Source organism: Nyctereutes procyonoides, unplaced genomic scaffold (genome assembly GCF_905146905.1).
Source record: "Nyctereutes procyonoides isolate TBG_1078 unplaced genomic scaffold, NYPRO_anot_genome, whole genome shotgun sequence".
Taxonomy (NCBI): domain Eukaryota; kingdom Metazoa; phylum Chordata; class Mammalia; order Carnivora; family Canidae; genus Nyctereutes; species Nyctereutes procyonoides.
In genome coordinates, this window is record NW_026575140.1 from 18,905,232 (window position 1) to 18,922,342 (window position 17,111).

At 43.2% G+C, this 17,111-nt stretch overlaps 1 protein-coding gene across 1 annotated transcript in view; it reads left to right on the forward strand.

Moving 5' to 3' along the window:
* Positions 1-17,111, forward strand: part of PLCG2 (phospholipase C gamma 2) — a 151,646-nt gene that overhangs the window by 120,809 nt on the left and 13,726 nt on the right. Inside the window, exons 29-31 of the mRNA XM_055306868.1 lie at positions 702-816; positions 1,626-1,793; positions 7,603-7,691. Of these exons, the coding sequence (XP_055162843.1) occupies positions 702-816; positions 1,626-1,793; positions 7,603-7,691 (372 nt within the window). The remainder of the gene's footprint in view (positions 1-701; positions 817-1,625; positions 1,794-7,602; positions 7,692-17,111) is intronic.

The window sequence follows — 17,111 nt, forward strand, 5'->3', positions numbered from 1 at the left end:
TTGTTTCAGGATCTGAATTACAGTGCACCCTAGGGTCCTAGGGAAGGGACTTGTTCACCTCCCTGTGTGACCTGGCGGGGTGAGGTATGAATTAATCTCTTGCTGGCTTCAGCAGGGTCTCAGCGAGGTCAGCCTCCAGCCAGAGGAAGAGGGAAATCATGAGAAATGGCCATTCATGGAGTAGAGAGTGTGTCTCAGCAGTGGCCAGTTTTAGGGGGTGAAAATGGTTAACATGTTCTCTGAAAGTTGGATGAATTGTCTCTTTATAAGACTTCTGGAAACTATGCAAGGTAGAGATTTGAAATGCATTTATCATACGATTAAGGAAGAAAAAATGCATATGTAATGAAAAGTCTTTTTTTTTTTTTTTTTTTTTTTAAAAAGCCAATTACAAAAACTACCACTTTGTCCTCTGTTCTTTCCTGGGCTGTCTCTGGAGGTACTGTGTGGGCACAGGTGTGTGCATGTCTGTGCTCAGGGGTGATGGCATGAGGGTTCCGATCCCACTTGTCCTCTGCACTCACTCTCCCAGGAAGCAGTGAGGTGTCCACTGCAGGGGGTGGTCAGGGCTGGCTTGGCCCCCCCTAGGGTCTGACTCCAGCCCCCAGGCTGAGCTCTGTGACACACCACCCGCACAGGATGTGCCCATGTTTCCCAGGATGGATCGGGGACAATTCTAGTACCTACGTTTGGTGTCCTAGGTTCTTGGGGCTCGCCATCTCCCCAAACTTGGACGAAGTATCGCATGTCCCTTTGTGGAGGTGGAAATTTGTGGAGCTGAATATGACAACAACAAGTTTAAGACAACAGTCGTGAGTAAGTTGCATCATGTTGGGGGTTTTGTGCATCTTTATTGTCCAGGTCTTTTCCTTCATCTCTCATGCCTGCTCTGGTTCAGCTCGGGGAGGGGGGAACACAGGGCCCCGTGATTAACCAGTGAAACTGGTACCTGGGACTGTTCTGGGCCATGAAGCCGGGATGGTCCTCTTTGGGACCCCTGCGCCCTTTATCTATTGTGTCCAAGGCTAAGCAGCAGAGACACAGAGCGTGTGGCTAACCCACAGGCAGCCCCCTAACCTGGTCATTTTATCCCATAGAGGGAAGTGAGGCTCAGAGAAATGTTTGCTCTTCCATTTGAAGCCAGGAGGAAATGGTCCATGTTTTAACGCCTGGGATCACTGCTCCTGTTGAAAGGCAGCCTGATGAACAACTCACGTGCACACCAGTGAAATGGGCATTTCACAGGGGGTGGCTGGTTCACCCTCTTCAAAGAGCCAGACCCATTTCCCCATGGATGAGTGGAGCAGCTCCCCTCTCTGTGATTGTGATCTCTTCCAAACCTACCTGTTCCTGCTATAGCTCCCCCTCCTTCCATACTCCAGGGAGCCGCGGTGGGAACTGTAGCAAGGGGACGTGGTCTCCTTTCTACGCTTACTAAGGATCAGACCTGTGACAGCAGCTTTACCAGGATTGCTCCTGGAAAAAGTATTTCTTAGGTCTTGGCATAGATGCATATTTATAGGGCTGCTAAGGAGACTCAAAGCCCCTCTAGGGATAATAGAGGTGATTTTACTAGGAGGAGGCTGGACAGAAGTAGCCTCTGCTGAGCCTTGATCTCCTTCCAGATGACAATGGCCTAAGCCCTGTTTGGGCTCCAACACAGGAGAAAGTGACCTTTGAAATTTACGACCCCAACCTGGCGTTTCTGCGCTTTGTGGTCTACGAGGAAGATATGTTCAGTGACCCCAATTTCCTTGCTCACGCCACTTACCCCATCAAAGGAATCAAATCAGGTAAGACATTTTAATTAAGATGTTTGCTTTGGGCTAGTATTTCCTTCGGTCTGTGCCACTGCCTTTAGAAAGAATGAAGAAGCATTTCCCCCTGGTTTTTATTAAATTGTTGCAGAATGGACTGGGTGACTTGGACAGCTGATCACGTGGTTGTCACCATGCACTGGCACATGCACTAGGAGAGGCGGGGATCCTGGGCCCTTCACACTCAGGCCTCTGTGTGCAAAATTGGATTATTAGTTGCTTGTCTGCCTGACAGTAGTTTGGTCTCCTCTTGAAAGGCTAGGGGCTTTCGTGATTCATCTCCTGCTCTGCCTGGCTGGCACTGTGCCCTGGTGGGAAGACCAGGGCCCTGAGCACCTGTGGGTCACAGTCTCAGATCTGCCTCTTCCCACATCATCAGAGCTTCACCTTCCTATTCCGTAAAATTGGAATGGTTGATAAACTTCTTCCAGTTGTGATTTTTCTTCTGTGCTGAACAAAACCCCTTCCTGCCTCGAGGAGGGCCATTTTGTGTCAGCCTACTGCCACGCCAAGCTGAGATGTATGACCAGCTATCTTATGAACAAAGAAACCAGCGAGCCTGGGTAGCTCAGTCAGTAAAGCACCTGCCTTCAGCTCAGGTCATGATCTTGGGGTCCTGGGATCAAGCCCCATGTTGGGCTCCATTCTCTGTGGGGAGTCTCCTTCTCCCTCTGGCACACACGCATGCTCTCTCTCAAATAAAATCTTTTTTTTAAATGTATTTTTTTATTGGAGTTCGATTTGCCAACATATAGTATAACACCCAGTGCTCATCCCATCAAGTGCCCTCCTCAGTGCCCATCACCCAGTTAGCCCCATCCCCCAACCCGCCTCCCCTTCCACTATCCCTTGTTCATTTCCTAGAGTTAGGAATCTCTCATGTTTTGTCACCCTCTCTAATCAAATAAATAAAATCTTAAAAAAAAAAAAAAAAGAAATTAAGTCTCATCCCCCACAATGCAGTGAGATAGACCCCCAGGGAGGGGATTCAGGATGCATGAGCTTAGTGCTGCTTTGTAAATGTGGCTGCCCTCATCTTCTCTCCTGCTGCATTTTGTGTAACGTTTGACAAACCTTCACCCAATGCTGAATCCCTTTTCCTCCTTCCTTAGTATTGCTGAGGCATGACACACAAGATCATAGATCCTTCTGGAGTCCTCATAGGTCACTGTTCCCCGAGGATCATTTTCAAGAGAAACCGATCACTCATTTTCATGATTATACACCGATATAGTCTTTTTTTCTTGATGTCGTTTGGAAACCTTGTGTCTTGTTTTCTTTCTTTTTTTTTTTTTAACTTGAAACACATCAGATATTCCCTAAGTTTCTACCTTTCTTAATATCATAAGTCTGAGCATTTCCAGCACCTGCCTAACAGGGCATGTGTTTAGAGACTACAGGTCCCTGGGCTTGTGCCCAGGCTTCCCCTGGGGAGGGTCTGGGAGGGTGTAGGTTTATTAGCCAGCTCCTCAGCTGGCACTGCAAGAGGATGGAGCTCCACGCCTCATCTTATCACCCGGGAAACGAATTCCTAAGCAAAGGAGTAGATGAAGAACTTTAGAAACAGCCGTCCTCATAATTTTCTCTTAAGTATTCACCTGTAAGTCACTGAAGTCTGATCCTTGGTTCACCTGTCCACTCTGTCAGCTAATTTATTTTTTTAAAGATTTTATTTATTCATGAGAGACAGAGAGAGGCAAAGACACAGGCAGAGGGAGAAGCAGGCTCCATGCAGGGAGCGCAAAGCGGGACTCGATCCTGGGTCTCCAGGATCATGGCCTGGGCTGCAGGCGGTGCTAAACCGCTGAGCCACCCGGGCTGCCCATCTGTCAGCTGCTTTAAACCCAGCAAGGAAGCTGCAGTTTCATCATGTGCCCTTTTAGAATACCAAATAAATAAAGCTTAGGAGAGATTTCTTTTTATGGTAACGATGTTTGTTCTTAACCCACGTCCTCTGAACTCATCGTGTGCAGACAGGCAGCTCTGCTTTCATGATCTGGTTACCGTGTCCTCTTGAAGGACAAGTGATGGGAGTTTTGTGGTTGCTTCCAATGCCTGAGAGCAAGATCAGAGTTGATGAACCCTTCCCCTTTCCCTTACCTTACCAGCCACCAAATTGTGTCTGTTCATCTAGAAAATGCTAGGAGTTAGCTTGGAGAGATTTAAAATACAAAGAGCAGGGGTGCCTCTGTGGCTTGGTCGGTGAAGTGTCTGCCTTGGGCTCAGGTCTTGATCCCAGGGTCCCCCTGGTTGGGCTCCCTGTATGCAGGGAACATGCTTCTTCCTTTCCTCTCTCTCATGCTTTCTCTCTCTCAAGTAAAATCTTTAAAAATCACACAAAGAGCAGATATCAGAGATGAAAAATGTGGCCTTCCCGCAGCTGTGAGCATGGTCAGTAAGGACCTTGTCTCGCTCCTGTGCCACTTCCAGCAAAGCCTGGCACATCCATATTCAGAGAAGGGATGAAATGAACAATCCCCTTGTGCATGAGGCATTGGGGACCTTCTGAACTCACAGATAGACTCTGCCCATTGTCATTAGGGATGCACTTAAGCTTTGGAGGCAGATGGAGCTCAGAAAGGAAGGAAAACATCATTTATTGTGTTCTGTGCCTTAAACGCTTTAATCCTTGCAACAATCCTGTGAAAGATTTTATCATCTCTGCTTTTTAAAACATGAGCACTTTGGGGCCTAGAGACATTAATTACCTTGCTCAAGGTCACACACCTGCAGGACCAGAGCTGGGCTACAGCCCCAGGAATGTGTGACCGCACACCCCACGTTTTTCTACGCCACAGGCCTCCCATACTCCAAATAAGCCAAAATACTAAGCGTGCTGCAAAAGAGGTGTCTGCTTCCCTTTCGTCTGTGACATGACCCAAACCAACAAGGATAAAACAGAAGCAAACTGTTTCTGGTAAAATTGGGAAACACCTCTCCACGCTAACCCCAAGATGCGTGAACGCTGCTCACAACATGAGGCCTGGCCACTGAAAGGAGGGATGTGGGGATGGAGCTCACTTCTCCAAATCGGGAGCCAGCTTCTGAGTGTCAGTTCTCAGCCAAAGGGAGCACCATGTCCTTGGAGCACAGGGACTACCTGATAGTCTTCCCAGTACCATGGAGCGCTCAGCAGTCCAGTACATTCTGACAGCCCATCAGTACCTAGATGACTTCTTCCAGTGTCCACAGACCAGCTCTTAGAGATGCAGAATCTCAGCCCCACGCCAGCCCCTAATTCAAATCCGCATTTTAATAAGATTTCCCTGACATCAAACCTGGAAGAGCTGAGGCTAGACTGCAGGAATGCTGTAGGTCTCCATGCAAAAAACAAGCCAGAAAACCAAGAAAAATCACATCATCTAGAAGGGGAGAACAGGTCAGAAAACCTCACAAGTCACAGAAGGCAACGTCCACAAAATCCTCCAAGGAAAAGTCTGGGCTGAGAGTTTTATACCCAGACGATCACTCAAATGTAAAATCAAAGAACAGATGAGTTAGAGTATGTGCCATCCGAGGTCATAGTGAAGAAAATGAGAGGCCAAGTTTAGCTCACAAAGACACTGGTAGAGGGACGCTTGGGTGGCTCAGTAGTTGAGCGTCTGCCTTTGGCCCGGGGTGTGATCCTGGAGACCCGGGATCGAGTCCTGCATCAGGCTCCCTGCATGGAGCCTGCTTCTCCCTCTGCCTGTGTCTCTGCCTCTCTCTCTGTGTGTCTCCCATGAATAAATAAATAAAATCTTTAAAAAACCACACTGATAGAGAAGTCCAGTAAAAAGATGGTAAGCACTGGACATCTGAAGTTGACACACCATGAAATGCACAAATTTTAAATCGGAAGAGCCCTGTCCACAAGTATTGAACTCCAGTTCATGAGATGCCTGCTGATGTATGCAGGGGGACGTGTACAGATGTCTTCACCTCCTTTTGAAATATATATACACACACCTGTATACTGGATGGAGTGTTGGGTACATGTGATTAAGAAAATGTAGTAAAAGGTTAATGGTAGGGATCTAGGTGGCCAGTATACAAGTGTTCCCTGAATATTACCTTCACTCTGCTGTAGGTGTGGAAATGTTATAGCCAAGTCTCCCTTTGTGGAAGAGTTATGGTTACAAAATGAAATACAATACAGCTCACCTTTGAACATTGTGGGGGTTGAGGGTGTCCATCCCTCAAGCAGTCAAAAAGCCACCTGTGATTTTTGACTCCCCCAAAACCTAATAGCCTATTGTTGACTAAGAAGCCTTGTAACAGTTAACACATACTTTGTATTTTATACCGTCTTCATAAAGTGAGCTGGAGAACATGTTAAGAAAATACATGTACGGTACTATACTTATGGAAAAAAAAGTCTGTGTGTACAGTGGACCCGCACAGTTCAAACCTGTGTTGCTCAAGGGTCAACCGTATTATTTATACACAATATCCTGTAGACATGATAATACAGCTTACCCAAATTAGGGGAAAGAAGGAGAGAGGAGGGGTAGGCTTGCAATCTGTGCATTGACTTCCTTACCTTAGCAGTGGGAAGGGAGAGAGGGATTAGTCATACTAATAAATACTGTTAAAGTTTCTCCAAGAGAAGTCAGAAGAATAATCAGAGAAGCCAGAACATAGATGGTGGAAGACACAGAGGAAACAGTGGGAGTGCCCTGAGGCAGGCATTGCTTGTCCTGGAGAATCGGAAGATAGAATGCAAATAAGAAGCTTTTGAGAGGAACTGGGGTCATATCATCTCCAAGATACGTTAAATTCCAGATGGTTTGGACTGCTTGCCTTAGGGTACCATCGTTAGTGACTTAAAAGAAACCTAAGACTGTATCTTGGGAAGATACTGTTAAAAGTGACGCCTTCTGGAAGAAGGGATTTTATTTTATTTTATTTTATTTTTAATTTATTTATGATAGTCACATAGAGATAGAGAGAGAGGCAGAGACACAGGCAGAGGGAGAAGCAGGCTCCATGCACCGGGAGCCCGACGTGGGACTCGATCCCGGGTCTCCAGGATCGCGCCCTGGGCCAAAGGCAGGAGCCAAACCGCTGCACCACCCAGGGATCCCTGGAAGAAGGGATTTTGAATGAGTAGCAACAAGACTTTAATTTTACTTCATATTTGTTTAGACTAAATTAAAACAAGCAAACTAACCAGCCTTTGAGATGTGTTGTCTTAAACCTTACTTAACAGGGGAAAAATCACCTCTACTTGAACACTCCCCTCTAAATAATAAGAAACACTTAAATGAGTGTCCTAATTATAAATGGAGAAAGGCTTTCAAAGGAAGATCAATAGTGCTATGGACTGCCAAGGGAAAGATTTCCTCCTATTGGAAATCTTTAAGGATGAAACACCTTCCCCCCCATCCTATGCTTTGTAAAGGCAGACATAAAGGAGGGGATGCAAGGGTGCATTACTCCTTTGAGTCTTTTGGCCTCCGGAGTCAATTGTCACTTTTGGCCTTAAGGAATTAAGGCTGCAGTCCCTCTAAATGTGTGATGTTCTGTAGGTTTTGATTTTTTTCAAGTGAATCATTTTCATGTCTACACGGCCGCTATTTTTAACTCCACTTCTCTTTGTGGGCTTGTCATTCAGTGTTGCATTCTGGAGCCCCTCTCCCTAGCCATCAGGATGGGACTTCTGGTTTCCAGAAAGTCAGCCCCCAGCGTAGGTCACTGATTTACCTGCTCCTGGCACTGGACATGTGATCCCTGGGTACCCCCAGGAAAGCTAAGGTCTGACATTAATGGCCTGTCTTTGCCTTGTCTTTACATTCTGCTGCAGGATTCAGATCTGTTCCTCTGAAGAACGGGTACAGTGAAGACATTGAGCTGGCTTCCCTCTTGGTTTTCTGTGAGATGCAGCCAGTCCTGGTGAGTAAAGACATGCCAGTTGGGGTTTCCAGAGCTGTGTCTGCTGGTGGGGTGGAAATGGCCTCTGGGTACAGTTGTCTGGACTTAAACCCATTGGGAATTATCAAGCCAGAGTTGACACATCATAGGACAATTCCTCAGCGGTCCCAGCTTTTTCCTTCCAGCATTTCTTCCTTCTCAGAGAATGCTGTATGATTCCTTGAGTAGGTCATATATTTGGAAAGGGTGAGGCTGTTTGGAAGTTCCTTATGGTTTCCTTGCAGCAAGTAGAGTTGGGCAAGATAATGCTTTTCTAGAGAAGCTCACCTTTCCTGTGTGCTCCCCCACTCCCCTCATTGGTCTTGAGAGTCCCTTCAGAAGGGCTGAGAGCATCCACCAAGGTCTTGTCATGGCCTATGCTGGGGAAGGATGTTCACAGGGAGGGGCTCTACTTTTGTCATTTTCTCGGCTACTGGAAGAGCCTACCACCGTGGTCCTTTCATATTGTCAAGTCCTTGAAGATGCATAGTCTCTCCTTAGATTGACCAGTTTGGGGAGGGGTGAGAAGGGCTTGGCCTTAGTGAATGCCTTGGCCTTAGTGAATGCAACACCAAGCTGGGATAGTTCATGTCTCGGGTTGGTAGGAGGATATCTGGATAAGTGATTTCAGAGCTTCACAATTCTCTTGATAGCCTCTCCCATAGAATGAAACCCACTTGGCATGTGTTTTTGTAATATCCCATGACACGGCCAATTCATTCTCCCAAGATCTTTCCATTTCCCTACCACAAAACTTAGCATGGGCTGAGTGAGTGTGTGGTCACCCCACTTATCTTTGGAGAACCTAGAAAAACCATGGTTCTGGGCCCCAGCGTGCTGACGTGGGCTTGGTCAGTGCCCCTGGAAATGCATCTTTTTTTCTCTTCCTGGTTGTTCTCTGGGCAGAGAAATCACAGCCTGTAACTTGTTTTGGCTGTAAGAACTAAACGGGGATTTGGAAGTTGCTTATTTGGCAACTTCCAGAATAAAGCTGAGAACCATCCAACAGGGAAGGGAGATGGCAGGGGTGGAGATGCCTTTTCACAGCTGTCACCATAGTCCATGCAGTAAAAATTCATGGACTCAGAGGAGAGAACATTAGGCTTTTCTGCAGAGCTGTCTGCCTTACATTTAGTTTTAGCAATCTTGATAGTTTTCTACTTCACAGAATTTATAAACATAAATGGAGGAGGGTGCAAAGCTAAGGAGAGACCGACAAAGCAGCAAAAGCAGGAAGCGGACACATAAAAGGCACAGTAGTTGGGGGGCCAGAGAACCTCAGTGACAGCCCGAGGGATCACTGGTGTTGGTATAAAATAGGCTCCTGATGACAATTGTGTCTTGAAAGGATCAGGTGATGGATAATGCACAGTTTTCCATTTTGAAACAAATTTTACTTGTCAATGCTTTAGACTAGGTCAAAATAAATGTTTCCATATGAACTTTATAGTGTTCACTTGAACCTGTAATTATGGATTAAAAAAAAAAATCACTCTTTGTGGTTCTTACTGTGATAGCAGTGCTTGGTCCTGAAAGGACAACTGAGCTAGTAATCAAGTCCTTACTTAGAATGCCCAAGGCTTAATTACATGGCTCTTTTGTCAATTTATCACTAGTAAAACAGAGTCCTTTAAACAAGTCCATTAAAAAGACCTTGGCCAGAATACATTATTTTATATAATGGTTAAATGTACACGTGCATGTACACACAGCCCAGACTGTGCAAATTAGAATTTTATAATTTCTGGGAAGAGACGAGGAGGTAAAGTTAGCATTTGGTCTGATTCCTTCTCTCTCTAGGCCAGTGCTTCTTTATGGAAGTGTAAGAAAAATAATACAAATCTATGTGTCTAGTTTCTTTTTAAAATTTTGGTATTCTTCATATTTGGGACTGGTTGTCCCTTGCGGGGGGGTGGGGGGGCTGTCCCCTGCATTTGGAATGTGGAGCAGCATCCCTGCCCCCTGTGTAACAACCAGACTATCTTCAGACATTGTTCAATGTCCCTTGGTTGGCAAAATTGCTTTAAGTGAAATTATAAACACTTTTCATACTGTTAATCTAATTTATTAGCATTTAAATGATGGGCAGGTTTTTCCATGGAGCGAACTGACCACTATTCTCCCGAGTTGAGCATTCATGAAATCCATTTACAAATAAGGCTTTCGTAAAATTCTTCATGTGATTATTATTTTCCTCCTTTAATTCAGAGTTATTTTCTTAGGATTGATTCCCAGGTATGGAATCAGTTTTATTTATTTTTTTAAAGATCTTATTTATTTGAGAGGGAACAGCATGAGCAGGGCGGGGGAGAGGCAGGGCAGAGGGAGAAGCAGGCTCCCTGCAGGGAGCCCCAACATGAGTCTGATCCCAGGACCCCGGGATCATGAGCAGAGCTGAAGGCAGACCCTTCACTGACTGAGCAGTTTATTTCACAGGATGGCAAACCTGTAAAACTTGGAATCAGTAAGCTCGAAGACCCCTGGCTTAGTCAAGGATTTGTGATTCTGTTGCTGGGGGAAGGGGAACCAGCCCCATCCTGTCTGTGTACATAAAGGCCATCTGCAGACATTTCCTGAAAAAATGATGTGATAAACTTGGTTTGAGATGGTGGTGGGACCCTATTGGTCTAGACATTGCTCTGCAAAGCTGTTGTAAACAACTTGGAAACATTACAAATAACTTGGCAATACCAGCAGCAGAGAAACTTCTTAGTATATTTAAAGGAAAATATATTTATCTCAATTTGACTCCATGCAGGGAAGCTTCCTGTACGGGTGCTGCTTGGGACCTCACGGTAGAGCATGGCAAGGAGTGGGGGCAGGGCTTGGGGTGCCAGGGGAGTGTTAACTTGCCCAGATCTGCACTCTGAAGGGGTTTTGGCAGGAAAGGTGTCTGAGTTATGTGCAAATCTCATTTCAGCTGATGGTTTTTTAAGCTTTCATTCCACATCTGTCACCTGGTTCTCAGGCATTCACAGGTGCCATTTGCTGTGACAAGGAGTCTCTAGGGGGGCTGAGCTGGGGGGTGGGCTAGACCCCGGCTTTCTCTTTGCCCAAAGTCAAACCTTGTTTCATTTACTACTGCATCTCCTGTCATGCTAGGGAGAGACTCTGGTAAATAGCCTCACAAAAGACTGAGCCAGGGATTGATCCAGTGAGGGCTGGTTGGAACTTCAGGCTCCAGAAAACTCTCAATGAGCACTTCAAGCTACTTCTGAAGAAGCCATTGATACATCACAATTGCTTTATCAATGCTCAGTCCTCTGCTCTGTTAGCTGTATATAGGGTGTACCAAAAAAAATCCTTTCAACACTATTTTATTACCTCCTACTCTTGACAAGTTGTAAAATGAAGGAATGGAGGGGGTTGAAAAAAAAAATCCCTATAAGCTACCTGCCTATAGCCACGGTTAACATTTTGGCCTATTTCCTTTCATAGAGTATGCATGCACATGTGCCCTTTATCTGCATCACAGATGACTTGAAGCATTTTTCTATGTTAGGATTTTCAAAGCCATCAATGCCTGTTTCATCAGATAAGGGTCCCTTGTTCCTTCACTCAGCCATTCTCCAGGTGATGGACAATTAGGGTGTTTGTACTTTTTTTATTTTATAAATAATGAAGGTCTTCATATAACCTTTTTTGATTAAAAATTATTTCCTAGGGCTTGATATTTAGTAATGGAATACTAGATCAGAAAGAAAGAAAGAAAAAAATCCTACATCTTTTTGAAAGCATATTGAATTGTTCTCTGAAAGTAGTTTAAGTTGATGTATTTTATCCAGCCTTGCTGTTAATTGAAAAGGGTTTCCACTCAAATGATTTAAACTTGTGAGATTCAGAAGAATGGGACAGGAGAAAGTATGAAAACATGAATATCCTAATCATCAATGGGCAAAGCTGGCAGTACCTGGGATCTTGTGAGTACTGATCCTACAGGCAGATGGTACTGGGTGGGAGCTAAGGAGTGGAAAGACCAGAATGCTGTGGTTCCCAGTGAGGGCTCGGCCAGAAGACATGTGTGAATCCCTCTGCAGAAGGGCTATAGTAGCCCATACTCTAAGACCCAGGATGGGGAGCCATACCCTGAGGCTGAGCTGGTCCTGGTTTTGGACGATGGTGAAGATTGCCTTACAGTTGGGAAGACCCTCCTTATGCCTCAGCAGCTAGCGTTTGCCAGTTTGACCTCAAGGAGCAGAAATTTCTGTGTCTGCCACAAAGCTCCAACAACTTGATGTAACCATGAGCATGAAGTGGAAAAAGAAAAAAAAAGCTGGCACACGGCAGTAAGAGGAAGATAGATCCAGATGGACTCCTGGTACAAGTGGCCGGCAGTTGAAGTTGAGCCATTGGAAGCATCCAAAGAAGAACCCTAACATATAGATCATAAAAACTTTCAAGGGTATCTAAGTAGAGTACTGAAAAAGGCTTTTGGAATTTGAAACAAAAACCTGATTTCTTGAATTAAAAAATGTAACATACATGCAGAGACCTGCATCAGTGACCCAACATATAACATGGAAGAAATGTCTCACAATCCAGAGCAATACCACCATGAAGTCGGCTCAGAGAACAGATTCAAAGGACCTACATGCAAGCATGCCCCCAAGAACAGAGTGGAACAGATGGGTGGGGAGCTATTAATGGAAGTTAATAGAGGGAACTTTCTCTTATTTGCTGCTTAAGAGGGTGTACTTGATTCTTGAAAGGGATAAACAGAAAACACACCACATTCCAAAAGTTGTGGTCTAGTACAGGCATACCTTGTTTTACTGGGCTCTGTAGGTACTGCATTTTTTACAGATTGAAAGTTTGTGGCAACCCTGTGTTGAGCAAGGGTGTGGGCACCATTTTTCCAAAAATATTTGCTCACTTCCTATCTCTGCTACTTTTTGGTAAAACTTTTATTATGGGGGTCTTTGATATTACTGTTTTATTTGTCTTGGAGCACCAAGGACCACACCCATATAAGACAGCAGACTTAAATGTAGTGTGTGTTCTGACTGCCATTCTCTTATCTCTTTCCCTGACACAGAGTATACTTCAGTTAGGCCAGCTGATAACCCTACAGTGGCCTTTACATGCTCAAGTGAAAGGAGTCCGTGGATGGGGCAAACTTTACTGTTATTTTTAAAAATTGCCATAGCTATTCCAAACTTCAGTAGCCACCACACTGATAGTAAGATTGAAGACCCTCCACCAACAAAAAGATTGACTTGCTGAAACCTCAGATAATGGTGATAATTTTTTGACAACAAAGTATTTTTATATTCTAAAGATTTTACTATCTTTTAGAGAGTGAGTGCACATGCATGAGCAAGGGGGAAGGGTAAAGAGAGGGAGAAGCAGGCTCCCCACTGAGCAGGGAGCCCAATGCGGGACTCGATCCCAGGACCCAGAGACCATGACCGGAGCCAAAGGCAGATGCTTAACCAACTAAGCCACCCAGGTGCGCCAACAACCAAGTATTTTTAAATTAAGATATGCGCATTGGTTTTTAGACATACTGTTATTGCACACTAAATGGATGACTTATGTATAGTGTAAACCTAACTTTTTTAAGCAGTGGGAAACCAAAAAAAATTTTTGACTCAATCTGTTGTGATATTTGCTTTATTTGGGTGGTTTGGAAGCCAACCCAGAATATCTGAAGTGTGCCTGCAAAACTTCTGAATTCCAAGGATAAACAAAAAGCTAGACCTGCCAACATACTAAGTTATCTACTAAGAAAACAAAGCTAACATCAGACTTGTCCTCTTCAGCACTGGAAAGACTAAAGAACTCAGTCTCCAGCCACCCACATGTCAAGGCAACAGAAATGTATTTGTGGACATGCAGGATTTTAGATAAGCACCCTACTCTACAGAAATGTCAGGAGAGTGCTGGAAACAATGTTCTAGATGGATAGATGAAGAAGGGGAAATAGTACAGTTATATTTTATAGTATAAGTCTGATTAAGATTTTGTGATCTTAAGCCGAAGAATCTCTGAAACAAAAATACACTATGAAAAGTTTTGTACTAGTCTGGAATTGAAAATAATTATCAGCAAAACCCTGGAGCTGAGAGGTAAAACAGAGGTGTCCTAAATAGTTTTGACTTGGGTGCTCGCTTCGGCAGCATATATACCAAAAAAAAAAAAAAAAAAAAAAACTTTTGACTTGGATGCCTGGGAGTTCAGTTGGCAAATAAGCATCCTGCAAGTGGAGAGCTAATTGTGATACTTTGAGGTGAAAAGAAAATGTCTGCTTAACAGAAACTTGACTGAAAGTAAAAATAAGGAACAAAAGAAGAAATTAAAAATGGATAGTAATCAAAATGGAAGGGACAGAACATATTTGATTTAGTGAATGGGCTGAATTCTATCAGAAAAGCAAAAAAAAAAAAAAAAAAAATCTAACTGCAGTGTTTACAAGAAGTAAGCCTAAAACCAGTGGGGTATCCTGTGAGCAATGAAAGATTACAATCCCCATCCCCAAAGAATGGAAGAAAGTGGGAAGAAAAAATTAATCTCAAAGTATGAACTAAGATCAAAAGTATCAAAGATCATTAAAATCCATACAGAATGATAATTTGGTTTACAAAGGGATGAAAGAGGCCTAGGAGTTTAATTAGGACAAAGCATAATACCTAAATCTATAAAACAAAAGATTACTTGCTAAAAACAAATAAAATCAGCAAGGACAGATAATCAAGCTAATAGTAACAGGCTTGATTTAAGAGCGAAATGCCTTTGTGTCCTACCAGTGGATAATATACACTGTTTCCTTCTGTTTCTCAGAATCTTTATAAACTTGATTGCATAATTGGTTGCAAAAACAACTTTAATACATTTTAAAGCAGAAGGATTTCATAAGTTGGTAAGATTTGGAAGATAATAAAAGGGCCCAAAAAGCGCACCTGGGTGGCTCAGCTAAGTGTCTGCCTTCGGCTCCGGTCATATCTCAGAGTCCTGGGATCTCATCCCTAGTCGGGCTTCCTGCTCAGCCAGGAGTCTGCTTTTCCCTCTGACCCTCCCCCTGTTTGTGCTTGCTTGCTCACTCTCTCTCCCTCTCTTTCTCTCTCCCTCCCTCTCCCTCTCCCCACCCCCCCCAAAGAAATAAAATGTTTTATTAGAAAGCCCAAATGTTCGCTTTTAGAAAAGAAATTCCTAGATAAAACAAATGAAAACAATTACCCAAACAGCAGTAAAATATTTATGCCATTAACTATATTTAGAAGAGGAAAGTGCTTGCCTTAAAACCAGAGAAGACTGAAAAACACTTGCACTAACTGTTCATCGTAGAAGTTTTTTGAACACTGGTAAAATAGGAACAAAATAAAGCCAACTGAATAAAATATAAAACACAGAAGAAAAAACAAATGCTGATGCATTAAGATCCATTAAATAAACTTTTTGTCTGCTTAATGAAAGAGCAGAAACAAGAGTGAACATTGGGAAGGAGAGTGAACCCCAAAATAAGATACATTTATAAACTAGGGCAAATGAGTGATTGCCTTGAAGAATGTACATGGGTGAAAATTGTTTTAAAAAGCAGCAGAGAACTCACAAATCCTATATCACTACAACACCTGTCAGGTAAAACAGATATTAGATCTGGATTGTTTTTTTTTTTGAAAGATTTTATTTATTCATCAGAGACACACAGAGAGAGGCAGAGACATAGGCAGAGGGAGAACCAGGCTTCCTGTGGGGATCTCCATGAGGGGCTTGATTCCAGGACCCTGGGATCACGACCTGAGCCAAGGGCAGACGCTCAACCACTGAGCCACCCAGGTGCCCCAGATCTGGATTTTTTAAAAATATTTTATTTATTCATGAGAAACTGAGAGAGAGAGAGAGAGAGAGAGAGAGAGAGAGAGAGAGAGAGAGGCAGAGACACAGGCAGAGGGAGAAGCAGGCTCCATGCAGGGAGCCTGACGTGGGACTCAATCCCAGGTCTCCAGGATCAGGCCCTGGACTGAAGGCGGCACTAAACTGCTGAGCCACCTGGGCTGCCCAGATCTGGATGTTTTATAGCTAAATTCTACCTGGATTTAAAGAACGTAATTCTAATGTTAATCCATTGAGGTCAATGGAAAAATGGAAATGCTCCATTAATGTCTTGAAGCTATAGAATTGTATCAATTTTTTTCACTTTTTAATTTAAATTCAATTTGCCAATATATATATACACCCAGTGTTCATCATACCACGTGCCCTTCTTAATGCCCATCACTCAGTTACCCCATCCCCTCACCCACCTCTCCTTCTGCAATCCTTTGTTTCCCAGAGTCCGGAGTCTCTCATGGTTTGTCTTCCTTTCTGATCTTTCCCCAATCAGTTTCCCCCCTTCCCTTATGATCCTTTCCAAGATTTCTTATATTCCACATATGAGTGAAAAGTGCACCTCTACCTCTTCTTCCCCTCATAGAGTCTTAGATAATTCTTAAAAAAAAAAAAAAAAAGGCAGCAAGTCATTTCCAGCTATTTCCTAGAACAATATATTACAAGTGAGTAGTTACTCCAATAATGCAAGGATGGTTTGGCAACAGTTTGAGTGGCAACACATAAATCACTAAATGCCACAAATGTAACCAGTCAAATGAAATAATTGCATCTCTTCACCACAGTTAATACTGATTATCTCCATTCACAAATAGGGCTATTTATTTAAAGACTCCAGTTTTAAGGAGACTGATTTTTATTTGTCTTTATTATCTTTATTATTTGTATTTATTATTATTTGTATTTATCTAACCACTTAGTTCTGGAAAGAACAATTGTAAATGTAGGGTGGGAGGCAGGGACAGAGGAAATGTCACTCATGATATTGATAAAAACTCTAACAACACATTAGTGAAATTTAAATAAGAAAGGCATACAGCTCATTGGGGCGCCTGGCTGGCTCAGTCAGTAGAGCATTGCAGCTCTTGATTTCAGGGTGGTGAATTCAAGCTGGATGTTGGGTGTAGAGATTAAAAATAAAATCTTTTAAAAAAGGAATATAGCTTATAACCACCACCTGAATCAGTAGAAATATATACTAACCCTTCCAGAAATTAATGTTTGGGAATCAGAGATATCAATATAAAATCACTTTGTGTATCTATCTATATCTATCTATCTATATACACACACACACACTGATATATATACAGTCTTACAGATAAATACAGAAATAAATGCATGTTTGCATTGGAAGACATAGCTCTTCTTCTTCTTCTTCTTTTTTTTTTTTTGACATAGCTCTTCTTTATAGAAGAATTCCAAATAATAAATGTATAAAGGAATGAGAAATAATCACCATTCCAACACCACATTAATAACTGCTACAGGTATGATCTAATAATGGATGCTAAACTTCCATTAATAATGAAAGTTTCAGGAGACATAGGATGTCTGCATAGTCTCAAAGTATCC